The sequence below is a fragment of the Pantherophis guttatus genome, chromosome 3 (genome assembly GCF_059756535.1).
Source record: "Pantherophis guttatus breed Tessera chromosome 3, ASM5975653v1, whole genome shotgun sequence".
Lineage (NCBI taxonomy): Eukaryota > Metazoa > Chordata > Lepidosauria > Squamata > Colubridae > Pantherophis > Pantherophis guttatus.
The window spans coordinates 70,273,819-70,300,206 of record NC_142065.1 but is presented as its reverse complement, the minus strand read 5'-3'; the positions used below and the strand labels follow the sequence as shown (position 1 = coordinate 70,300,206).

Here is a 26,388-nt window from a genome sequence, read left to right as displayed (position 1 = left end):
TCACTATGGCTAGCTGTGGACATCTATGAGTTCTATCAAAAGTTAATTCTGTTATCATCAACAGCTCACAGTTATTTTTAGTTTTATCTACACACACAAGCTGAAGCAAGACACTTTTATGATCTAAAGGCTTTTTCTCAGAGTTTCAACTCTGCAACATCCTATGTCATCCTTGCTAAGTGAAATCCATAATTTCAGAAACTGATACTATCTTAAAATAGATTATATCAGAGTGCAGTAGAAACATAGAAAAACAAATCAAAACACAAAATTCTCTCTCGTTCCAAAATTATTCACTGATGGTTTTCAAAATCTGCAAAATGTAAATACAAAAGATCAATTGCTGGACCAGCACATCTATGATTAAAGCATTGGAAAAACTCAGAGAATCCAATAATTCTGCTAAATGTTCCAAAGCAACCTGGAATGTTCGCACTAGCTAAATTAATCCACTGCTTAAACTTTATAGCAGCCACAATAACTTGCACTTAGTTAAATATCACAAGCAAAATTTTGGGATGTGGGGATGAAGTGCACATTTATAATATTGATCTAAGACAGAATAATTCTATAAATGTTCTGGAACACTGACTGGCTGCTGTTCTTGGCCAATATAGTGATATACTAAAACATCAGTAACTATTTGAGAACAACTCAGGCACATTACTTACAGCACTTAAAGCCATCAGAAAAAACATTTTACTAGTTCTGCCCACGTCATTCAACCAACAGCCCAGATACATATAAATTGATGCCAGATCTCAGCATGAACCTCTAGTGGCTCTTTACTTCTTTCCTGCTCAAATTGCTACAAGGTGTTTTATCTACAAAATGAAGGTGGTACTAGTAGGGCTGCTTTTCCTCTGCGTCATGGCCATACATTCTGAAACAACAACTATTAAACTCTGTGGGAGAGAATTTGTCAGAGCTATTGTCTTTGCTTGTGGAGGATCACGGTGGAGAAGACAACTTGGTGACCCTTTCTCAGAAGGGCTCATAGGTAAGCATATGAATTGCCCCAATATTCATAATTTTGGCATGCAATCAGTCATTGCAATAAATTTACCATTATCTTGATTTTACTATGCTATGGTTTAATAAAAACATTTTAAAGATGAGTTATATTATAAAAGTAATAACATAATTTATAAAAAAGAAACTATCACGGAGAAATCTCATTCTGCCCTATTTTGATGGTAGGGACACCAGAAGAGATTCTTAAACGGACCAGAGCTGGCAGTTACCTTTTCAAGTCCCTATGCCTCAACCTTTGCAAGCTTCAAAATCTGCTATAATATTGCATAGGATAATACATATTAATCAGTTTTTAGATTTTTACAAATTATTTTTTTAATGATAACTGTTGGGATTATTTTGTTTTTAGTAGATAGCTAGATATAGATAGATACAGTATATAGGTACAGATATAGAGAATTGAATATAGAATATAGAAATTCAGAACTTTAAATGAGTCTGTTCAGAAATATATTTTGGTGAATGAAGCAACATCTCTTAAGGCTCACTGAAATCAGGTGCATGACCAAGATTATAAAACTCACAAATCAGTTTGCTTTTGATTTTTGAAGTTAATATATAATTCCTATTCTAGTTGGAGAAGCATTTGGAAGAAAATATAATTTTCTTCATTCTTTTGAAAAGAAGTTAGCTTCAATTTGGGATATACTTTCTGGGAAAGCAAAGCTTTCTGAAAGCAATGCTGTTGTTCCAGTATAAATTCTTAAACTGAAACCTCCAGATTGATCTTGAAAATATTAACAACACAGACTATGCACACAGGAAAAATTTAAAACCAGCTTTTATTTGATAATGGTTTTAGATTTTAGGTTTGTGGAGATAAAATCTGAATTTGCTTGTCTCTCATTTTTATGTAATGAAACAAGAAATGCATACATATTTATAATTTAATTTCATTCCACAGATGCCAATGGAAATTACATGGAGAAGTCAAAATCCCAAAGCAACGAATTAATCCAGTACTACATGGAGTCTGAGAAAGATTTGCAAGACATGCAACAGAAGTCTGTTCACAAAAGAAGCAAGGATGTTGTGGAGCTTACAATCACTTGTTGTACTATTGGATGCAGTGCAAACACTATAAATTCACTGTGCTAAAAATATTAAAATTCTGCCGTAGAAGCTTATCTAAATATATCTACATCATATCTACAATATAGCGTTTTCATATCTTTTTTGTTACACTTTGTATTTCCCAGCTCTGCAGATGCTCCAAGCTGCTATTCTGTTTAGGATGTTACACAAATTAGAAACATTTTTTCCATACTTTTGTATCAGTCATCTGAAGTTAGCTGCTTTGTTTCCTAACTTTTGAAATAAATGTGCAATTCAGTAAACTAGTTTCTCTAAATTGTTCTTGTCAATGTTTAAAAATAGTATTGGGCTTGCAAATTAAAAAATCTCTGAACATGTTTCACTTTCTTAGGGAGTTCAAAGAATAGTTTGAATGAATGACTAGAGCTCAGTGGTTCAGTTTAGGAGCTTTAATCCATGATAAAGCTAATAAAAATCCTGACAAATCCTGGAATGACAGCCAGAAGAGACAATATTGATCTATGCATTTCAGTGTTTATTCTTCTAATTACTTTTTGCCTGGACTGATCTCGAAATAATGATGCTTCTGAGGTTTTTGCAAAGAAACTTGCAAATAGTGACGATAAATGTTTGGTGGGGGGGGGGGAAACTACTTGGGGGAGGAGTGCAGGAAAGAGAATGTTGCAATTTTTTTTTTAAAGAGATAGGGAAAGGCTTACCAACATTCTTGGTTTAAAAACATTTGGTTTCAAGAAATGGTCAGTGCTCCAGAACAATTGCAGATAGCAGTCAGATATTCCCCACTACTCTCACCTCATAGCCTCATTCCAGATGCATTTTAATGGTGGGTTGGGGGGGGGGATATTGCCTCCATTGGACTACAGATTTCAGGTGGTGACTGATGTCTCTACTCATAATCTCTACTCATAAGCCACAAAGTTTTGTGACTGCCTTACTGTGATTCCAACATTTCATGCCTGAAATTTAAATCAGCTTCAAATCAGGTGCTATCATCTGGGCTATTTATTCTTGTGCATCTTGATCTTTTAAGACGAGTTATGATGTACTTATTAATGGAAAAATATAAATACAAATAGACAAAAAGTAACCATAAATGGTTTCTACATGTTTTTATTTCAAATCAAATCTTTAGATTTCTTTTTTTAAACTTTATCCAATTTATCAATACATTTAACAAGTGATTTATTTATATTTATATTATTATATTATTTAGTTGTAGCTGCTCAATAGGCAGCCTCTTAGGAGGTGGACTATTCCTTAACGAGTCATATTCTTCTCTAATCATTTTACAAAAAGAAAGGGAACAACACTTTAATTACTACTGCTATTATCTAATTTGCACAGTACCATATAGTTTCCCATTGCCTTTCTATTAACACAAATACATTTCTCTGAAAAGCCAAATCGTGTTTCTAATGGATCAGTTTATCTTTCAAACTAATTACCTGTATAAGTATAAACAAATCTGCTTATTATGCTTATACACCAATCATTATTCAAGAATGTAAACAGGTAATTGGATCTCACATTTAAACCTATTATTCCATCACAGGTAATTATATCAGGGATACTGAATCTCTTCCTGAAAACCTGCAATGGTTTGTGAACCCTTCTGAATTTTCAACATTTCTGCACAAATATTACTTAAAGTAGGACTTGTTCTCCACACTAAAGAGAACCCAATTAAACTAATGAGTCAAGAACATTATACTTGTTCATTTTTTTATTGAGGAAAATGATACCAAACTACACATTTATGTCATTAATGCAGAGCCACTGAAAAGTCAAAAGGGCTCACAAATTTTTAAGCACCACTGTATTCAGGACCAAATAACTGCGTCCTTAGTTGCAATTACAATAGTGGTGTCTCAAAAAGTACTTTAACTTTTTCTTCCATAATTAATAGATTATTTAGCAAACGTAACAACTATGCACATTAGTTTATTAATACAACTTATCACCATGTCAATGTGGATAGAAGTATAATTCAAAAATAAGATCTAGTTTGTTTTTCAGCTCACATCTTTTGCATCATCATTCAGAGTAAAGGGCATAGACATTTGCAAGAGCAAACAATGATCTATTTTTAAAGGAGTATGAAGAAAAAGTATCACTTGTAGTGTCCCAAAGGCATCTGCTTCCAATCTGCATGCTCTGTTTACCTAGCTGTCCAATATATATAATCACAATAATTTTGTATCTTGGTACCATCAGGTCTTTTATCCTGGCTTTTATTACCTAGGAGAAAAATATACTTGCTTAAACTCTTAGTTACTGTTAGAGAGTTAGAATTAGAAGTTCTTAGAATACAGTACAAATCTGTTTATGTATTTAACCATTCCATTCTAATTACAATGTATTATGAAATTGGATTTATAATTCCAAATAATTTAGAAGATCAAGTACCGTTGATTGAAAGTCACAAAAGCTGATTCTATAGTTAGTCAGGGCAACTTACTCCTATGTTATAGACAGTTATAAATTCCTAAATTATAAATTGGATCATAAAATCTTGACCTTCAACTGTTCCCTCATGCAGCAGTGACATCATATTCAACATATGAGAAATATATAAGGGCATATAATAGAGAAAAGTATATTCTGAATAGCCTGAAAAGTTCTTTGCAATTTCTTTTTTATTTTACAAAAGAATAGTAAAGTAGCACCAAGAGCTTCTCAACAAATAACTTGAGATATAAAATCATAGCTGAAAAAGTTCATTTGAATATGTCCTAACATAGGCTAACACAATTATCAAATATTTTTAAAGCTTTCTTAATATTTCACTCTCAATGCTCCATTGTAGAACTCTGTTGCTGAAAAGCAATTGAAACTTCCTTCAAATAAAGCTTAAGATAGGCTCCCCTCTATCTGCACTTTAGGGTTTCTATAAGATCTATTCCAATACTGATTTTAATTCTGACTTAAGTGATAATTTTGTACCTCAGATATAGTTTTAGTCATTTGCCTGCACAACTCTGCTTCATATTGTTCTTCCTGTAGATAACTTACTACCACATCCTTCAAGATGTTATTCACAGCAGTGATTGGGAAATACTTTGTAGGACCTGAGAAGCAGAGAGAGAACTCATTTTATTTAATCCATGTCATGCCTTTCTATTCGATTAAAAGGTAGATAACAATTATTAAAACAGAAATAGGAAAGATGCGTAAACTGAGTTTAATATTAATCATCAGTTAAAATTTGACAAAAGTGTCCCTTTTTTATAAATTTGCTAAACACAGAGAGAAAAGGGAGCCAGGGTAATTTCTAAGGAAATAACTTTGTTGCTGGTATCCTTAAGATTTATATTGACTGCTTCCCTATGACTATCATTAAGTGTTGTACCTTATGATTCTTGACGAATATATCTTTTCTTTTATGTACTCCGAGAGCGTATGCACCAAGACAAATTCCTTGTGTATCCAATCACACTTGGCCAATAAAGAATTCTATTCTGTTCTGTTCTGTTCTGTTCTGTTCTGTTCTGTTCCGTTCCATTCCATTCCATTCCATTCCATTCCATTCCATTCCATTCCATTCCATTCCATTCCATTCCACAGCCTGAAAGGATTCAGGCTTCTTGCAGATGCCCACTTTGTAATCTTCATAAAAGGGGAATCTTTAGAAGGGCCTCTGCTCTTAATGCCTGAACAGATTTACCCTCAGGGGGGTTCTCCTTCAAACAGTTGGTCCTCAGGCTGTTTAGAGCAGAGGTTCTTAATTTTTGTGTTTGTTCTCTTTGAGAATCTGGTGAAATCTGCGGAGCCTTTCTTGGAAAAATGGATTCAGTGCCCTAATTCAGTGCTCAAGTGCCCTAAGACATTTCCTATTTATCATCAGCATTTCTATCTTGTTAAATTTTAATTTCAATCCCCCCCCCATTCAGCCCATTATCAAGCTCAGTAAAGAGGATTTTTAGAATAATGGTGGGTTTTGTTGATGTACTGATGGCACTTCACTCCAAGGATCTGATTTCCCAAGTGACTGAATCTAGATGTTGAACAGCATGGAGGACTAAATATAATGCTTTGAGACAAAGCAGGTAAATGATCTGTGATTTCAAAAAGTAGTTACTTAACCCTTCCTTCTCAAAACCAACTGATGGAAAAGAGCTACATTGCAAAACTGTTGCATACTTGAATTATTTGGAGCAATGTTTTTTGTTAGCAGCTTTCTGTGTTAAATGTGCTTTTTGCTGGTCTCTCATGAATGGCAACTTTATATTTTAACGAGCATCTCCCTGAAACTTTGAATTACATTAAAGTAGAATGCATATATTTAGTATCTGTGAATGACATTTTTTTCCAACTGGATTTAAATAGTATAAAACTGTTGATTTTACAAAACGATCGAATACTAGCATTTTTATAAAAAGGACCATATTATGGTTTATGAACCTTCCCTTTTTAAAATTTCATTTCTCTTTTAAAATTATTTTTAATATCAATACATTTGTCAAGGTATGGTATATAATACTTTTGGGTGGTCTTTTTAACCTATATCTTTATTTTCAAAGTGCAGTGTATGCATGAAATTATACAGTATTATGAAATAATTCCTAATTGATAAAAAGTTTGGCAGCTCCATACCAAAAAAATTGATCGCCAGCAAGACATTAATAATCTTCACAAGGCAATGTTTCAATAGAGTCATAAGCTAATATTTCCTTCCAACAGATAATTTTCTAAATTGTATACTTTATTTGTACTGCATCTATGTTTTTCATTCCTACCCAATTGGAAGCAGAAAGGCAAATTTATTTGCACTAAACTGTTTTAACCCTGCTGATAACAAAAGATAAAGCCTTTTTAAGGACCTTACTATAAAGCATATCCATCCTCAAATCCTGCCATATTGTGTCATTATACTAGGATGGGTAATCCTGGGAGGGATGTGCAAAGAATGCCTGCAGGCGTGCTAAGAGTATATACTCCCAGTGTTCATACTAAAGTTATGAAGCTCATTCCAGCTCCCCAGCTAAAAGGAGAGGCAACTATATCGGTTAATAAAAGAAGATGCTCAAGACAGATAATGACTTTAGAGGTTGATGACTTTGACAATCAGATTTAGTCTGGAATTGATGGAACATGCAAGTAAGATATATTCTTGTGATTGGAGACTAGAATGTCAAAGCTGGAAACAGAAGGAAACAGCATGACCTAGAAACAGAAGAATGATGTCCGGTTATGAAACACCTAGGATGCTCCTACTGCAAGGTGCAATCACCTTTATTAAATATACTTGTTTGGCCATCATCATCATCAGTCTTGCATAAGTCTAGTCCGACCTAGAGAATACAGTAAATCCTAAATATCTTACACCGGGAACTGGACGATCAATATGAAATTTATACTTACTTAATTGGTATGTGTTCTCCATCTGAATAGCTGGGCGCAGGCTATCCTCATGGTGGCCAGGTTCATCCATATATGACACAGTACTTACAGAGCTAAACATAATAACCAACAATAACTGCATTCATTGCCATATTAATTAAAAAATGAACCACCTGTGAAGATTCATCAAGGAATGTAGGAACTACCAGAATAAGGATTCTTGGTATGTTAAGCCCCATTGATTTTGTACATAATATTAAGTATAGCCTTGATATAGAATTACCTCCATACCTGAGGAAGTACTAGTCCAGAAATCTTAAAGTTGCTGAGGTTGAGGAATACTGCTCTACAACAACTCTGTTCTTTGCATGACAAGCTTTTAGTTACTTGAAAACTGCCGTTTTGATTCCCTTCCAATTTCATCTTGCAACTGGAACAGGATTTCTGTACATTCCCCATTATGGCAGAACAACATGTTATGAAGTCAGTATAGAATCTTTATTCAATATGGCTCTCAGAACAGGCCAGCTTCTTAAAAATAGCTAAATACTGTAGGAATTTTCAACTATCACTGGGCACATATTTATGGCAAAATATAAAACAGTTTTAACCTCAAGGTGCTCAAAGGAAATAACCAATAGAACTAACAAAGAATTAACAAGATGAAAAATAAGACAATATAACACTGCTACTTACTCTTTGTTTCTTCCAAAGAAATCCTTTGCTCTGATCTCATGGCTCCCCAAAGAAGATATGCTGCCTCTGTTCTTGGCCAAGCGGGTGACTTTATCCTTCATGATCTCTGACATATTTACTAGACAGGAATTACATTTTTAAACCTAAAATTTAGCTGAAAAGGTATTGGCAGCTGATAAAGTAATGAATGTCCATTTTACAAAATCAAGTAACTGAAGAGGCAGTGTAAATATAGCCTTTTAAGTCTTTGGGAAGAACAATTACATGGCCACTTAATTGTGGGTTTTTTTCTTTTGTAACCTGCAAAATGGAATTGAGAACCACCTATGATCACCAGAAGTAGATTCACAGCACCACTACAAACAAGATTTTGCAACTCCCTAATCTGCAATCAAAATGACAGGAAAGGGGCACTAACAAAAATCAAGAGTACTTTAGAGAAAATTGTTATGATATAATTCAGGGATTCAGAATCAGCATTTATTATCCAGATTCAACAAGTGACACCTTAAAATAACAATTTTATTCTTGGGAAAACCCACAGCCAGTTATCCTTCAATCATACATTCAGTGTGTTTTCTAAGGTTATTTTTTTAATACTATAAGAAATCCATAAGTTGAACATTCAACTCATGCTCCACAAACTCTACATTCTTCTCAGGAGATATCCCTATTTATGTTTTCCCCTTCTATTTTTGTCCTTTCAAGCCAATAACTGTGAATACTTGGAGAAAACTAAACTTTTAACATACATACTGGTAAGTTTATTGCTCAGTGTCTCAATCGTCCAGGTCACACTTGTCCCAAAAGTGCTTTTTTTTCGAAAGGCAACTGGACTTTCTTGGTTGTTTTTTCTTTTGGAAACTTTTTGCTTCTCATCCAAGAAGCTTCTTCAGGTCTTGGATGAGAAGCAAAAAGTCTTCAAAGAAAAAAAAAAAACCAAGAAAGTCCAGTTACTTTTTGAGGGGGGGGGAAGCACTTTGGGGATTTTAATGCCTAGTGAAATGAAATCAGTGATCCGTGTACTTATTTCAAGCACTATATTCTGCTTTGAATGAAGCATCCCACCCTGTCTGCAGTCCACAAAAACTCTTTCTCCCAGGTATCCCAAAGGTGTTTTTTCAGGAGGCAACTGGACTTCCTTGTTTTTTCTTGACAGGATAGTGGGGAATGGTGTCAGAGCTGAAGAAGCTTCTAGGATGAGAAGCAAAACGTCTTTAAAAGAAAAAAAAAACAAGAAAGTCCAGTTGCCTCCTGAAAAAGCACCTTTGGGACAATCGTGACCAAGGATGACTGAGAATCTCTACAGCAGAGGTCTTCAAACTTGGCAGCTTTAGACTTGTGGACTTCAACTCCCAGAATTCTCCAGCCAGCATAGCTGGCTGGAGAATTCTGGGAGTTGAAGTCCACAAGTCTTAAAGCTGCCAAGTTTGAAGACCTCTGCTCGACAGTCTTTCTCCCAGGGGAATCTGACTTCGACCGATCGCCTGGAGGAGATCAAAGGGGCTTTCATTTGCCCTTGTGGGACGTTTTCAGGTCTCCAACTTGAGCCCGAACCCAACCCAGTGCCGACAAAAACGCGCTTTTACCCCATTCACCCGATTCTGGAATCCCCGCAAAATGAGCCATCTAGTCCGCTAGCTGCCCACCGCGCCGCCCTATTCTCGGCTGCCAATATCCGAACCACCGCTAAGTGGCATCCAAGTGAGAAGCAACCTTTGACTCCGTGCTGCGTTTCTGCCAGCTATTCCGGACGTTGGCACCCGAAGGACGACAGCCGCGGTCCTTACCGCTTTCGCCGCAAGCCGCCCTGGGAAGCCGGAGATGTTGCTGGTTTCCCGGGCGACAACCCGGCCCCTGGACGGCTGAGAGAGAAGGGCGGCCTCAGCTTTGCCCCCGCCTCCAAGAGAGGCCGTGCGGGAGTGGAGCGGAACGACTCGCGGCGGGGAGAAAGACAGGGTGGCATTTGTGGCTTCAGGCGCCCGTGTTGAGGAGGAGGAGGAGGAGGCTGCCCGGCTAGGTGGGCTCAGCGCGGGAAGAATGCCACTGAAAGTCCGCTCCACCGTTCGAGCTGCAGAGCTGACTAGCCGCCAGCCAAAAAGGAGATTAGAGCAAAAGCTCTGCGCGCGCACCCACCCCGCCGGCTCCTTTCCCGAGCGGCAGCTTTTGTCTCCCGAGTCCGCGCGTGGATTTCGGCTTCCGTTTTCATCTCCCCGCTGAGGGATTGCTCCGCCTTGGAATCTTGCGCGCTCGGGCTTCGAAAACACCAGCGGGGCAAGGAAAGCGCGCGTGCTTCTCCTTTCCTCCGGGCTGCCTTGAGCCGCGATCTCCAGGGGATCTATGACAATTAGCCACGGCCAACTCGCCGTGGGACTATTTGCTGTGGGATAAGAGTTACACTAATATCAAAGAAATGGTGGAATAGAATCATCAAAGAAAGGATGCGAAAGGAGGGACAGAACCAGGGGTGAAATCCAGCAGGTTCTGACAGGTTCTGGAGAACCGGTAGTGGAAATTTTGAGCAGTTCGGAGAACCGGCAAATACCACCTCTGGCTGGCCCCAGAGTGGGATGGGAATGGGGATTTTGCAGTATCCTTCCCCTGCCATGCCCACCAAGCCATGCCCACAGAACCGGTAGTAAAAAAAAAATTGGATTTCACCACTGGCCAGAACGGAATGTGAATGGCAAAAATTAAAATAATTGTTTATATATTTCGAATAATTAAATTGAATTGTTAAATTGGCCTGTGATGAGTTGTCCCATTCCGGACCTCCAGTATCTTGCAGTTCATGTCTCTGAATTCCTCGGCCAGCAACCTTTTGGTCCTCCCCGTGATTGGAGGGGGGGTACTGAGGAAAGCCCCTTAACAGTTTATTGGCTCATGAGGCAACTTTGGCTTCCTGAGAATATGACTTACAGTGTTTGGCTAATATATAAAATGGTCAAGTCAGGCTGTAGTTGATTTTATCCAGGTCATTTTTTAAAATTGTTGCTCCTTCCTAGCATTTTCCCTCAAATGCCAGATCCACTTTCTTTCAGATCAACCAAGTGGTGATCTACTGATTGTGACAGGAATTGACTGACTTGGCTTATTGCCAGAGCCTGAGGTCATAAAAGGAGTGACTGATCGAAAGTCACCCAGCCCTCTCTCCTTTATGGACACAGAAATATAATGAAAGGGTTAAGTCCCCAGTTCAGGTCTTACTATGTAATAAAGTAATACAAATTATTTGGGATGGTGAGTCCCAATGTTAACAGCACTTTTCAGGGTAATTCATATCAAAGGCCTGGAGCTTGGCTATTACAGTACCAATAGAGAAGAATGGCAAAAGAGATGATCCAGCTCACTTTTGTTCAATGAGTGTTAACTCATATTGGCAAAATGTATGCTAGATAAATTAACTGATTGGCTAGAATATGAAGATGTTCAACTGATTGGCTAGAATAGTTCTGGAAGAGTGTTAACATGTCATCTCTAGTCCTTCTCTGGTCTAAGAAAGAGAAAGACTAGAGGTGATATGAGAACAGTCTTCCAATATTGAAGGGGCTGCCGCAAAGAAGAGGGGGGTCTACTCTTCTCCAAAGCACCTGAAAACAGGACTAGAAGTAATGGATGGAAATTTATCAAGGAAAGGATCAGTTTAGAACTAAGAATTTTTCTGACAGTGAGAACAGTCAGTGGAATGGGTTGGCTTCAGAAGTTGTGAGTACTTCAACAACGGAGGTTTTAAAGAAGAGGTTGAAAAGTCATTTGTCTGAAATGGAATAAGATCATCTGCTTGAGCAGAGGGTTGGACTAGAAGACCTCCAAGATCCCTTTCAACTCAGTAATACTATTATTCTGTCATAGATGAACAGGTTGAGTTTAGAGCAGGTTGAACAATGTTAAACCATGCTATGGTTCTGCAACACCTTGTAGAAAAGTATATCCACAAATCTGGACAATCTCTTTATGCAGCATTTATTGACTTTAGATCAGCTTTTGATATAGTATCACACTCTAAATTGTGGTGTATATGCAATGCTTCTGCTACTCATAATAATTCATGAGAATACTAGATTAAAGATCAGGTTTAATAACCAAGGACATGTCACCACAGAAATATTGGTAAAGAGGGGAGTTAGACAGGGATGTGTATTGGTGTCAATTTTATATAATTATTATATAAACTCATTAGTTCTATACTTTTCATTCTTCCAAATTAGCTCATAGACCTATTAATTTGTTACTGCATGCTGATGATGTAATTCTGTCATTAACTTCCATTGGCCTTAAAAGAGCCTTACCATGACTTATACCAGGAGTGTCCAAACTTGGACCTTTGAACTTCAACTCCCAGAATTCCCCAGCCAGCTTGGCTGGGGAATTGTGGGAGTTAAGGTCCACAAGTTTTAAAGTTGCCAAGATTGGACACCCATGACTTATATATTATCCTGTTGAGGGGGAAATAATACATTATTCCAAGATTAAGATTGACACTTTCTCCAAATATCCAAAACAGAGAAGCTGGAACATAGGTGGCCAGTCCTTTGAGCAGGTTAAGATTTTTAAATATTTAGGGACAGTTTTACAAACTTCCAGAAGCAGAAATGCTCACAAGGGTTTATCTTGTACTGCGTTGAGATCTGCTTTAGCAATTCAAACTTATTATTTTGCCACAGTTTATCCCTGCTGCAATTAAGTTGTTTGTAGCTCAGTGGCTAAGACACTGAGGTTGTTGATCGAAAGGTCAGCAGTTCAGTGGTTCGAATCCCTAGTGCCGTGTAACAGGGTGAGCTCCTGTTACTTGTCCCAACTTCTGTCAACCTAGCAGTTCAAAAGCACGTAAAAAATGCAAGTAGAAAAACGGGGATCACCTTTGGTGGGAAGGTAACAGTGTTCTGTGAGCCTTTGGCGTTTAGTCATGCCAGTCACATGACATGGAGACGTCTTCGGACCGCGTTGGCTCTTCGGCTTTGTAAAGGAGATGAGCACTGCCCCCTAGAGTCGGGAACGACTAGCACATATGTGTGAGGGGAACCTTTACCTTTACCTTTTAGCTAAAGTCCAAGCACAATCAAAATCATACAAAAGCATAATCACCTTAAAAAGAGTTAAACAAAATTTTCGAGAAGCATCTTTTAGGTTACCTGCTGCATCCCAAATTCAGTACTTTGATGGGAAGCAATAAACTTGAATCTAATCTCTGGATAAATATATTTTCCTAATGGATAAAACGATACCACAATCCTGGTTGCCTGGCCCTATCTAATGCTGGTCTAATATTGGCAGACAACTTCAAATCATATTGGGAAACAGCTATCCAAAAAAATTATAATTAAAAAGTCATTAGGGCTTTTCCAGTGATGCTATCTTAATTTTAGGGCCAGATTGTTTTAAGGCAAAGGATTTCACATCTAGAGGATTGCTGTTTTTTCTCACATCACTTATTATTTATTAAATAAATTGATATAGCTGCCCAACAGTGACTCTGGGTGGCATACATTAAAATTTATTTTACAACGTATTTGTAAATAATCACATTTTAGCTCCTATACCAGCTTAATATTTATATCATAACACAGTCCCAAATTCAGAAGAGTTTTATTTTTAGCTTGATTTAATATTCTCCCCACAGGTGTATTGGAAGGGAAATTTAGGAAAACCCTTCATGAAACTTGACACTTCCCCTATGACATGGATGCTATAGAAACCACACCCAGATTTTTTTGGTATTGTCAGTTTTGCAGAGACATTTGCCATCAACCTACCGGTAATTATCCCTTTCTGATCTAAATGTCTGGGACATTCTTTTATTGTTAAGAATTGTATCTTAGATACATATTGTGGTCATCATTAAGACTGATTTTTGGGTAGGAAATGAACTAAAAGGAACATAATTAAAATGGGGTGCACATGAAGACAACTTAAAAGACGTAGGGTGGAATACAAAACAATATGCCCTGGTGAAAACTTTACCACCCAAGGAATTCCCTCCCCCCATATATGCTACTGGATCTGCCCTTATCACCGCTCAATGAAAACTAGTGTTAGTACACTGAAAATAGCAAATATTCTGATTGCTTTCCAGCCTTTTGATATCTTTTTCCTCTACTTCCATGTCTTTGTGTCGGTGGACTGTACATTCCTACATGTATCTTTCACACTGTTTTTTTTCATTAGAAAAACTGGCTGCCCACTAGACCATGGCTACCCAGCTAGGCTTTCCCATTTATTTAGCTAATTGTGTTGGGCTCCTGAAATATTTATGATTTGCTGAAGACAAAAGTGAAAGAAAAGATTGTTGGGTTTCCATTACCTTGGTCGTCTTGCAGAGCGTAAACATTGTTATCCACTTCCTTTCCCTGCATGTAAGGTTTGAAGCAGGCTATGAAACCAGTGGGGTTGCAAATAAATATATCAATTGATCAAATTTATTAGAAAAGCAGTTATACTTGGAATGATCAGTAATAAATGGAAATGAGGCCACAAAACAACGTGCTGGCCAGATAACATCAAAGCCAATAGCAGCCAGATTATTAAAAAAACCTGAAAAAGTCAGACAAGTTTGTTCAAAATCAGAAAATGTAAAAAGAGCTGATCCAGGCAATTGCTGAAAATTGGACATGATTGAACGGATAACATCATTAGCATCAGCATCCTAGCTGTGATGCCTTTGCGGATGGTAGGGTCTTACATTGTCTGATCTCAGAAACTGAGTAAAATCAGAAACTGGTTAGCATTAGATGGAGACCATTTGGAAATTCCAGGGCTATTGGCCGGATTGGAAAGGTGAAAAATCATCTTGGAAGAATGGAATGTATCTACCTATTGAGGTATTAGTACCTTCACCAGAGCAAAAATCTCCTTTGATTCTATACCACACACAATAGAATCACCTGTCTCTAACATTGCTGAATTTATGCTGTCAGAATCAGGATCTGTGAGTGCTTCCCGTATCAGTAGGAGGAGGCAGCCTCAGACCTGATATGAATTTGTTCTTCTGAAATTATTCTGCCTCAAATAAAAAGTATGTTTATTTGCCAATGCTTTTGAAGAGTTCAATGAGAGAAGACTAATACCAGCATCAAAGCTGCCTCATTTGTAATACTCCTTGGAGCATCATTTGTTTCAGACTTCCTTCAAAAACTAATTCTATATTAGTTATTATTAGTCTTGCCAGTACGGCTAATGTTAAGAGAGTATTAAACAAATAGAACTATTAGTTAAAAGTAGTGTGAACTGGAAGAAGCAAAACAAAAAGCCAAAGCAAAATGTTATTTTTAGATTTCTCATTTATTTTCAAAGGGAAAAGAAAGTCACATTTAAATTACAGTTTAATTGTTATTTAATGTTTTCCTTGTATATAGAATTTCATAAAGTTTGTTCTGAAATGGGGACCCCATTTGTATAATATGTATGATAAATAATTGCATATTTTGGGTTTTTGTGAAATGAATGTTTAAGGGAAATTATGAAGAAAATCCATTTATAAAAATCATTATTTACAAAAAAATAGACATTTGTTTTCTAATCTAAAAGGAAAAGAAACATTGAAAATATGTGGTTTTATGATTATCTTCAACAAGTCAATACAACACATTCATATCACCAGTGGTTTGATTCAGAGTTTTGCTGCAGGAACTCTGATGCCACAAACTTTTTCTACAATTTACATTTTTTGGGGGGATACCATCATGTTGGCAGCAATGTTTCATCATAAACTAAGCAATAAACAGCCAACTAGACTACAAGGATAGTGTATTTCATTTCACACAAAATCTGAGATGTCCAGACTTAAACTTTAATGTTTAAAAATATACATGTGTATTTTGTGTCCACAAATATCTATAAACAGTTTGTACACAGATTTTTAAAATATAAAATGATACAGTATGATATCTGATAAAACACCATGGAATCTATTTCAGGACTCAAATACTGTATCTTTTAGAAGTAAAACCCAGGATCTGCAAATGCTAAACTGCATGCCTGTAAATAATGTTTTTTTAATATAAGGTTTACAACAGTTCAACATGACTGAAATTTAATATTTAGTTTTTCTGAGCCTTTAATCCAAAATACATGCATGCCTATAGTTTATCAGCCATTAAAACATAACTTCAGAAAATTAGTATCTTCTAATACACTAGTATGACTAGTGTGTTAGGGTGTCCAACTGAGATGCATTTTTTAGACTCACAGATTGAAGGTAACAGTTCTCATATGCGCAGTCATCTGAAACACAATTACATACTTTTTAAGATGTTAATAAGTGTGTAAGGCAGATTTTAGACTTCCACAGATTGCTTGGTCTGCACTGAAATGCTGCTCATAAAACAATCAACAACCAAATTTAATCATTGCCAGTGTGATATTGGACTGGGGAAACCTAAGTTCTAGACCCCTTTCGGCTACAAGAATCCATTAAGTGATTTCAGACTGGTCACAATGGTGAAAGTGGCACTGGGTATGAGCCAGGCTAAGATTCGATATTGGGATAAAACTCAAATATTAGAAATCCAAATCTTTGGTCAAGACAGAAGTGCCTCTCCCGTGCCAAGGTGCTGAAATGACAAACGGTATTTGACGTAGGTACAGAATTGTAGAAGGGCAAACTGACCCTAAACAGATACATTCTGTTGTTTAATGTTTATTGCATCCCAAATGTCATGCATATCCCTGGATAACGGGTGCTGCTTCCTTATTGCCCTTGAGGCGTCTTCTAGCCTCTTATCTCCTTTTGTTATGTCTTGAGCTCCGGAGCTGAAAGCCTGAGCCTGTGGGAACCATGCTGTTATGTCTTTCCTAGAGATAGATTAAAGGGTAACTTCTACGTGTGAAATGTTGTACTCTTCGTAATAACTTTGTCTTTATACTGTATAAATATCTGGTTGAAATCATCCATCTTTGTTCAAACTTTTGGGGTCTTCGGACTGTTTGAACCTTTGCGCAAATAAAAACTCTTTCCTGCACTGAAGAGCTTGTCCTAGTCCGTCATTTTTCCTACAACAGCTGGCGACGCCGCCGGGACTGGGTACAAGGCGATATTTCGCTGAGGACCGTTTTGACCCCTCGGGACCATCGGGAGGTCGCTCCTGAACATTCTCCAGGCGCCACAGAGATACATCTCTGGGAGACAGCCGCGATAACCCGGTGGGCCCGACGGTGCTCTGATCGAGTCCAAGAACCCTGCGGTACAGGAAAGGTGGTCTGAACAAATTCCTGGCCAGGAATCTACGGAGTGGGAGCGTTTTAAGTAAGTATATTGTAAAAGAATTGTACCTGCTTCATTTGAAAGCAGAAGGAGGGAATTGATCACTCCCTCGGACTCGGGGTAGGCTACCCTACTGAAGTCCATGTCAGGTTGTGTGGGTGGTTAAACCGTCGCATTTCTCATTAGTGGCTGTGAGTTTCCGGGGCTATGAGTCGACGGCAGTGTGGTAGAAGGGATGGGGTTCAGAGCGTGCCAAATACTCCGTTGGCATGCATGTTAAAAGGTTTTGACAAGTATTTTAGCAACCCTTCCTATCTGAAAGGATCAAAGGATCAATTAAAATTCTTATGTAAAGAATTGTGTCTTCTCTGTCTTAAATTTCCCACCTCATCATATACCGGGACACCTAACACCTGTCGGGTTTTAAGGGGAAGCAAAAAAAAAAAAAAAAATCCTGGTCCAATTATTCCCAGGACCCAAGCTCCACACCAAGATTTTGGTAGAACCCCATATGCCATCTTACCACATATCCAGTATAGTCCATCAGGAGCCAGCCATTCAAGGGTCTGATTATCTGGATCCTTTAAAAAGGATAACCCGTTTACTTTAAACAGGGCCCTTTCATCAGTTCCCTCTGTGGCATTAGCTCCTGACCACCATACCTTACTTTCCCATTTTCCTGTACATATGAGGTTTCCCACCTGATGACAGCCTGGCACAATTTTTCTCCAAAAACAAACATTCCCTACCAGACTAGTAGTCAAGGTCCAGTCTCCATCCTTACCCTTATTATATGACAGATTACCTTTCTGATCCATTACTAATATTATCTTATCTTATCTCCTTTTGTTATGTCTTGAGCTCCGGAGCTGAAAGCCTGAGCCTGTGGGAACCATGCTGTTATGTCTTTCCTAGAGATAGATTAAAGGGTAACTTCTACGTGTGAAATGTTGTACTCTTCGTAATAACTTTGTCTTTATACTGTATAAATATCTGGTTGAAATCATCCATCTTTGTTCAAACTTTTGGGGTCTTCGGACTGTTTGAACCTTTGCGCAAATAAAAACTCTTTCCTGCACTGAAGAGCTTGTCCTAGTCCGTCATTTTTCCTACAACAGGTATAAGGTCTATCTATACATTTCGTGGGGTATGTGATGTGATGAACATAGAAAAGAGGGCTTGTATTGCAGTGCTCCTTGTGTTATTCTGATGCACATTCCTTGCTTTGCTCCTCTCATTTAGATCCTGATATTTAAGATAGTTACAAGGAAAAATGGGATGAATGATGTCATGTGTGACATCTTGAGCTGAATGAAAGATGGGATATAGATCTAATAAATAAATACCCTAACATTTGAAATTTAAAAGGTACCACCTCCACCTATGGAAAATCCTTTCTATCACTTAAAAAAGAGAAATTGTTCTGAGTGATTTGCATTTCTAATGACTTTATGGGACAAATTTTTAATCACTTAAGAAGATTAGCATCACTGGCTCTTGCATCAACTGATTAAAGAAAGTATGTTACTTTCAGTATCTGCCAGGAGCAGACTTGTACATTTGGAAGCAAAAATGGTTGAATTGTTTGACCCAACCATTGAACAGTTTGATTTTGAAGTAATCAAACATGTTGCCTATCATGATAAAATATCATAGTAAATTTTTAAATTAGGAATTTAGAATGGGGAAAATTATGAAAATATGAAATTATAATTATTATGAAAATTATAAAAATATGCATTCTTCAGCTAATGCATTTATTTTGTCATATCTAAGAAATGCCCAGATCAATTAGATAATACATACTGATAAATAAAATAATGAGCAATTTCTTCATAAACTAGACTTGATGGTTGACATAATGATAAAAAATAGTTCACCTAAGTCTCAGATGGAACACAGGCAGAAGAATTACGCCCACATATAACACATATACACACCCTCAACAGTAGGTACACTTTATTTCATATGTTACAGAGTAGATATTTCCATCCTCTGGAACTACCTTGACACAGGATCAGGATATCCCATCTCTTACCCTTCATATGCATTGGAGTATAACTCTCCAGATTCAGAGCTAACATTAACGATGGCTGCTGTACCTAGGAATCATAATAGAAAATCACACATGGAGGGTACCAGACTTGCAAGATTTTCAAGCTATTGGGAGAGTGCATATCCAAGAACAAGATTGGTTCACCATGAGCATATTCTACTCACTGGGACCAAGAAGTAAACTATTATTTTGTGAACCCCCATGATGTAAAGGAACAACTGAAACACACATATCTTTCTATACAAAGATGATAGCAGTAGTCAACAGCACTTAGACTTATATACCGCTTCATAATGCTTTACAGCCTTCTCTAAGTGGTTTACAAAGTCAGCACATTGGTCTCAACAAGCTGTGTCCTCATTTTACCAACCTCACAAGGATGGAAAGCTGAGTCAACTTTGAGCCAGTGGGAATCGAACTGTTAGTGGTCATCAGAATTAGCCTGCAGTACTGTATCCTAACCACTGCGCCACCACAACTCTTGAATGATCTTTGAAATGTATTTTAATATACACATTAAAACATGGTACAGGTAGTCCTCAACTAATGATGAATCACCTAATGACCACACTTGGATCAAGTATATCTGGGCCGCATTTATAGTCATTTGCAGTGTCCTGCGGACATGTGATGTTTTACAATAATTTTGTGAAAAACTGACAGTTGGTTCCAGTTTTCACCAAAATTGGCCCCATGGCAAACCATGGTTCACTTAATGACCATGGCATTTGCTTAACGACCATGGCTTAATGACCACTGCAAAAAAAGGTAGAAAAATCAGGTCCGTAACATGACCAATCCACTTTATAATCATGGCAATCTACAAGCAAAATGTCCAGGCTCCGTTACAGTTGTAATTCCAGAACTACCTGTTAAGCGCTTGCCCTCTCTCTCTCTCTCTCTCTCTCTGTATATATATATGTATACACACACACTGTACATATATATGCACCCACATACTTTACAGCATAATTTCAAATTAGAATGGTATGATTATTGGAGAAACTGTCTTATCCTTGCACAATTAAAATATATACTATCTGAAATACATAGAGTGCTGTGTAGATGATAAAAGCAGTACTTTTATGGCACCATGAAGAAAAAATTGGCTGAATTACTTCTTAAAATAAAACCAATTTTTCAAACAGAGAGGCACGTCATAAATATCAGCCTCCCAAGTAGATCAGACAGGAAACGTGACATGATGAGTTAATTTTATTTTATTGTAAGGGTTCAATCTATCAGAACCTTGCAAGTCTGAAAGTAAAAATCTCCTGCAGTCACTTTCTGCCTTCTGATAACTTAGGAAAGATCTTTTCTAACTTCCTTTCTCTGCCGATTTACTCAATGGTGGATTATTTCCTTTTTCTCTCATTGCTCCCAGAGCAGCATCTCCCCTCACCTGCCCCCCGCCCCCCCCATTTTCTAAGGCCATTCTCACATTCCAATAAATCAAGGAAATAAAATTAGAGGAAAATGTGGAAGCGTGAAGTAGGAAGCAAGCCAGTGGAGAATACAGGTAGTCCTTGACTTACAACCATTCATTTAGTGACTGTTCGAAGTTAGACAGCACTTATGACCGTTTTTCACTCTTACAACCATTGCAAGCTTCCCCACAGTCACATGCTCAAAATTTGAGCATTTGGCAATCAGCATGTATCTGCAATCGTTGCCGTGTCCTCTAGTCATGTGATCGTCATTTGTGACCTTCCCATCCAGCTTCTGCCAAGCAAAGTCAGCAGAGGAAGCCTTATTCACTTATCAACCATGTGATTCAGTAAACTATCACAGTGATTCACTTAACAACCTTGCAAAGAAGATTGTAAAATCAGGCACAATTCACTTAACAACCACCTTAACTTAGCAAAATAAATTCTGGTCACATTTGTGGTCCAGGATTACGTATAATAGTTAGGGCAGGGGTGTCAAACTGGTGGCCCATGGGCCAGATGTGTCACATGCAGGCCACGCCCACCCTGGCTCCACAAAGGCAAAAAATGTCATGATACGTCACATGATGCAATCGAATTTAACAGCCGTGGGTTATGGTGTTGAACTAGGAACACAAAGATCCAGGTTCTAATCCTTCCCTAGGCACCAAAGCTAACTGGGGTGATCATTGGGCCAGTCATTCCCTTTCAGCCCTAATCAGTATCCAGCTCTGCAACAATCTAGGTGAAAAATAACACCTCTTCTGCTATCACAATCAATACTAAGCAGTCTCAGTGGAAAACCAACAGATGCTGAAACTAAATAAGAACAACAAAAAGGAGGAAGAACAAAGATCCTTTATATTCTAATTGCGGTCTTAAATTCATAATAAAAATATAAGTCCACCAAACCTAGATGGCTACCTAAGTAGTATAAATGATATTCATTTTCTAAATGGGCTTAAAACCAATTTTACTTTTTCCTGAACCTATTGAAGTCTTTGAAATTAGCATAGTAATTTATGATGGCTTGGCTTTTAGAAGAAACAAAATATCTATTTTTTTATAGAAATATTTTTTATTTTAAAATAATAATTTCTTCTATATAGAGCAATCTTGAGCCTGATCCTATGGATATTTGCAGACAGCCCCATCACAGATTTTCTTGCGAATAAGTGTGCACCAGAATAGGGCTCTGCTTACAGCTATAATGGTGACACGATCCATTTGACAGGCCTAGCACACCAATTTAGGCAATTGCTTCCCATCGTAGCTTGTTTAAAAGGCATGCTAAATATTTCATTTTCTTTTCTTTTATGAAGCAGGGTTTCTGGAATATGCTTTTTATAAAGATGATTCATCCAGCTGCAGCACAGAATTCATATATCTGTATGCTCACCCTGTTGATTAATGTTCTTACTTTCAGCTAAGATATTTCTTCATTTTGTTTCAAGCTATGAAATATCAAGCTGGACACAAAAATGTGATTATAACCTGATTTGGGTTAAAATGCTTTATAAAGTCCTTCCTAGTTTTATAGATCTCAGTAAGACTTTATCTTAGAATAAAATCCTGTAGTAATGGCTAGAATGAGGAGTTTCAGGGGTAAAACATTCTCATTTATTCCCTAGCTTTGCTCACATAAAACTAGGAGAAGGATGTTTGTAAAGAACAATTGTATCGCTAAGCAAGAGCAATACTTATGTTTTTGTCCATTGTTATATTGTTACTAAGGAACAATGATTTATAACAACCTTTTAACCTGTGTCTTTTTCTCTGCGTAATAATTTATTTCCCAGATTTTAAAGGCTGATACATTACAATAGCCACTTTCAGGATGACCTGTCAGTAGAGCCACAAACCACGCTGGTTAGGAATTCTGTGGAATGGACCTTTGAACGGCCCCAACTTGAGGAAAGCTAAGCTAAGTTAAACTTCTACTTGAAAGTTTATTTTTGGTAAATAAGCTCAGAAACAATCTACAAGCATAATTTTAAAAAAGACCTGTCTTACATGACATTATTCATATTTTTAATAATCCTAATTAATAATTTTAATTGTACTAAGGAAACAGGAATCATCAACAACAAAAAGCCTATAGTTATTTGAGATTAAACAGGTACATAAATCAAGTTTCAGTAAGAGTGGGGTTTTTTTGCTATTAAATCTGGTAAAAAATTAGAATTGTGTAATTGGCTAAAGATTCAATAACTATTTTTCTTTTTTCAGGAGTAAATCAAGACTTTCTAAAGAAATGCCAGTAAATGTATCCCAGGTGGCTAAATTGCTAAAATGATTTTATATATATATATATATATATATATATATATATATATATATATATATATATATATATATATATATATATTGCTGGATGCTATTATTTTAGATGCAATGTAAGGCCTATATTCCAAATCATTGCAATCCAAATCATATATATATTTGTTTTCTGAGGTTTTCGCGGGTGTTTGTATGTAGGTCTTTGGTTATTCGGGTTTTCTCCCACGTAAAATTGGAGGTTTCTTGGCGACGTTTCGACGAAGTCTCATTCGTCATCTTCAGGCTGGTGTTCTCGGCTTCGTGCTTCCAGGAGCAATTTGCAATTTGCTCCTGGAAGCACGAAGCCGAGAACACCAGCCTGAAGATGACGAATGAGACTTCGTCGAAACGTCGCCAAGAAACCTCCAATTTTACGCGGGAGAAAACCCGAATAACCAAAGACCTATATATATATATATATATATATATATATATATATATATATATATATGTCATGTTGTTTCTAACACCTTTCTTGGAATCCATATAAACTTTCTGAACTAATCTTTATGTTACAGACATAGCAAATTATTTTAATTTAAACTGAATTTTCATTTTATATTTATCAATGAAGAGTTTAAAGATTTTCAGTCACCTTTATTAGCTTTAATATTATATTTCTGAAAAATGAAGGGGGCTCTCCACATTTGAAAAACTACTTAGAAGTAAATTATTTCCTTTGCATAAAATTACATTTTTAGTTCGAAGCAGAATATATCAAATTTCTGTTGGCACTAATCAGGAAATGCACAGATATCTGAAATGGCCAATAGTAACCCAATTACTTGGTTACTGGTATGCATTGTAAAACAAAAATGAAACAATTCCAGAGTAAAAAAATTGTCTATTCATTAAGGAAGCAAAAATGTGCTTTGTCAAGCTTTTGTGATACTGAGTAACAAATCCTAGCGTTAGGCCAATTTCATTTTTAGAGAAAAGAGCAAACATGGTAAGAATTATAAAAATGCAAAGTATAAACACAAAGATAACTTTTCCATTTCAAACCATGCAGAGCTCTAGCAAAAATCAATCTTTATCATATTTATCAGTGAGATTGAGAAGCCAGTGAAGCTTAAGTGGAGGACATATTTTTTGGATTGTATATTATATTTTCCATAAAATTAGCTCTATAGTTTTCAAATACAAGACTCATACCAAAAGGAACTAACAAAACAAGGCATTTGATGTATGTGGAATTTCAATTTCTATCACTGCAAGATATATATTTTTCATACTGGATGATAAACAAATATATTCATGTCCAGATAGAGCCTTTAATTTTGTCTGCTTGTTTTAATGCAGACATAGCTGCTTGTCAAGCACAGCTATTTTCACATGCAAGTGAGACAGTTGGATGCCAACCTAGTTAGACCACAGTTTATAAAAATACTAGTCGCAAGCACAGAAAATAGCAGAACAGATACTCTGCACTTCTTTACAATGACTTCTCATACAATATTCCTCATTCCTACTGCATTCAGCTATAGTTCAGGTACCATTTGAACAGATAGATGTGCAGCATTTACACACACCTAGTATGTTAGCAATGGAGAATCAAACCTTTTGCTTTTTCAGACCCTAAGAAATGTAACACTGACTAGCAAATTGAAACCTGTTTGAAGTAGAGTATCCTGGTGTTTAAGGAACGGAAACAAAAATTCAGCAATTATTTTGTCACCTGTTCTGTCTGTTCAAATGGGTTCTTTCTTTCCTTTTTTGTCCCGCTTTCAAATACAGATCGGCCAGGCTATTAATCTTGATATGTATGGATGATATCTAATGTGTATGCACAAGACACACACACTCAGACATGCTTCTTAACTTACACATAAGTTAAAATCTAGCTGAAGAACACAATGTTGGTCAGAGCCAGTTTTTGGCATGCAAATTGTCCTGTAAAAATAAACAAGCGCATCCATGAAACCAGAGGCTTGCTCAGGTAAAAAATAAAACCACCACCACAGGATTTCTCTTCATTGCTGGTTATTTGTTAGTCAGCTTCCCCTTGCACCAGGTGTAGTGAAAATAGTGGGAAGTGCGCCTTGCTGCCTTTTCTGTGCTTTCCTTCTTTTTTCTATGCCAGGCTTCCCAACCGGTGCTCGCATGCCAGCTGATGTCCAACATATCTGCAAGGTACCAGGATGAGGAAGGCCGCATAGAGCTTGCATAGCAGAAATATTTCTAAACCATTGTGCTCTTCCTTTACCTTCATGTTCACTCATGTTAGACTAACAAAAGAAACAGCTATCTCAGTACAAGCTTTATCTCAGCCACAGGTTCTAACAGTTATTCAAAAGTTTCTTCCCCACCCCCACCCCTTTTTAAACTTACTTCAGACATGATGGGAATGTTTAAAGCTGAAAAACTACGTTTGTACCATAGTCACCTCAACATTTACTCTGAGATGTTCTGAAGTTAAACCAATTAAATACTTAAAGTCATATCTGTTTATTTATGTGACTATATTTGTATGACATAGGCTATCAACTGAAAAAAAAATAATCAATGAATTTGCAGGTGAGCTAATTTTGACATTCTTTTTGAGGCACTCCTTTTCTCACAGCTGTTAGCGTTGTGTTCAAATTGTATACATTGACAAAATGCATCTGCCTCTGAAAGCTTGTCTCATTCAGCATTACTACTATTAAATTTATATATATCACAGTTTAAATTACACCCATTTCTTGAACGATAAAATGCTAAAACTCAAGTGTCTAACTGCCAAAATACAGCCTTACTAGAATGAGTACAATTTACAAATACAATAATTACAATTTAAAACATGAACAATATTACATCTAGAAGTAAATACTGTAGGACTGATCAACATGGCATTTTCTGAGAGAGAAATGTTGAATTGCTGATGCTTTCAACAGAAATGTCCTGAATACAGGATTCAGTTAGTTTCCCCTCAACAGCATATAAAAACCATCCAACCACTGCAGTCCTCAGCTATATGGATTTTCAACATACTTGCATATACTTCGGTTAGTTATCTGCCAGGTACTTTCCTGTAAAAATGATTAAAGGCATGTAAAAAGGAAAGTTAATGACATTTGTAAGGTCTAGATTTATTTTTATAAACACACCATTGTCAACTAAATATATTACCAGTTAAATCAAAGTGAGGTCTAAATATTTGATGAGACCATTATGAAACATGAACTTCATTGTACAGTTTTGTGGTGCAAGAGGAAGAAGTATAGATTTATTTATTTACTCATATACAGTTTGGAGGCTACCCAACTCCAGATGTT

General features: G+C 36.9%; 3 protein-coding genes across 19 annotated transcripts in view; 1 reads left to right on the top strand and 2 right to left on the bottom strand.

Moving 5' to 3' along the window:
• The first annotated feature begins 756 nt into the window (after positions 1 to 756).
• Positions 757 to 2,372, top strand: INSL5 (insulin like 5). The gene is made up of 2 exons (XM_034433266.3): positions 757 to 1,000; positions 1,940 to 2,372. Exons 1-2 carry the CDS (start codon positions 832 to 834, stop codon positions 2,131 to 2,133), a joined length of 363 nt encoding a protein of 120 aa, XP_034289157.1. The 5' UTR covers positions 757 to 831; the 3' UTR covers positions 2,134 to 2,372.
• On the bottom strand, positions 1,800 to 10,312 carry DYNLT5 (dynein light chain Tctex-type family member 5). 2 transcript variants are annotated; one of them, XM_034433264.3, is made up of 5 exons: positions 9,918 to 10,312; positions 8,128 to 8,245; positions 7,453 to 7,544; positions 5,035 to 5,159; positions 1,800 to 4,329 (listed from the first exon to the last, which is right to left on the bottom strand). In XM_034433264.3, exons 2-5 carry the CDS (start codon positions 8,238 to 8,240, stop codon positions 4,126 to 4,128), a joined length of 534 nt encoding a protein of 177 aa, XP_034289155.1. In that variant the 5' UTR covers positions 8,241 to 8,245; positions 9,918 to 10,312; the 3' UTR covers positions 1,800 to 4,125. The 2 variants fall into 2 exon arrangements, with proteins under 2 accessions (XP_034289155.1, XP_060545959.1); XM_060689976.2 differs by having other exon boundaries at positions 3,186 to 4,329; positions 9,844 to 9,978.
• An 8,958-nt stretch (positions 10,313 to 19,270) lies between these two features.
• Positions 19,271 to 26,388, bottom strand: part of SGIP1 (SH3GL interacting endocytic adaptor 1) — a 125,053-nt gene continuing 117,935 nt past the window's right edge. For all 16 annotated transcript variants that reach the window (XM_060689959.2, XM_060689961.2, XM_060689964.2 and 13 more), the window contains 2 exons: positions 26,105 to 26,142; positions 19,271 to 19,428 (listed from right to left, as the gene is read on the bottom strand). In XM_060689959.2, coding sequence (XP_060545942.1) covers positions 26,120 to 26,142 — 23 coding nt within the window. In that variant the 3' untranslated portion in view covers positions 19,271 to 19,428; positions 26,105 to 26,119. The remainder of the gene's footprint in view (positions 19,429 to 26,104; positions 26,143 to 26,388) is intronic.

What these genes read in the sequence shown, in the direction of transcription:
- INSL5 (XM_034433266.3), top strand. Translation starts at nt 832, where the DNA reads ATGAAGGTGGTACTAGTAGGGCTGCTTTTCCTCTGCGTCATGGCCATA. An exon ending in TTTCTCAGAAGGGCTCATAG is followed by an intron (nt 1,001 to 1,939) that starts GTAAGCATATGA and finishes TTCATTCCACAG; the next exon opens with ATGCCAATGGAAATTACATG.
- DYNLT5 (XM_034433264.3), bottom strand. Translation starts at nt 8,240, where the DNA reads ATGTCAGAGATCATGAAGGATAAAGTCACCCGCTTGGCCAAGAACAGA. An exon ending in GGAGAACACATACCAATTAA is followed by an intron (nt 5,160 to 7,452) that starts GTAAGTATAAAT and finishes TCTGCTTCTCAG; the next exon opens with GTCCTACAAAGTATTTCCCA. An exon ending in TGACTAAAACTATATCTGAG is followed by an intron (nt 4,330 to 5,034) that starts GTACAAAATTAT and finishes TTTTTCTCCTAG; the next exon opens with GTAATAAAAGCCAGGATAAA.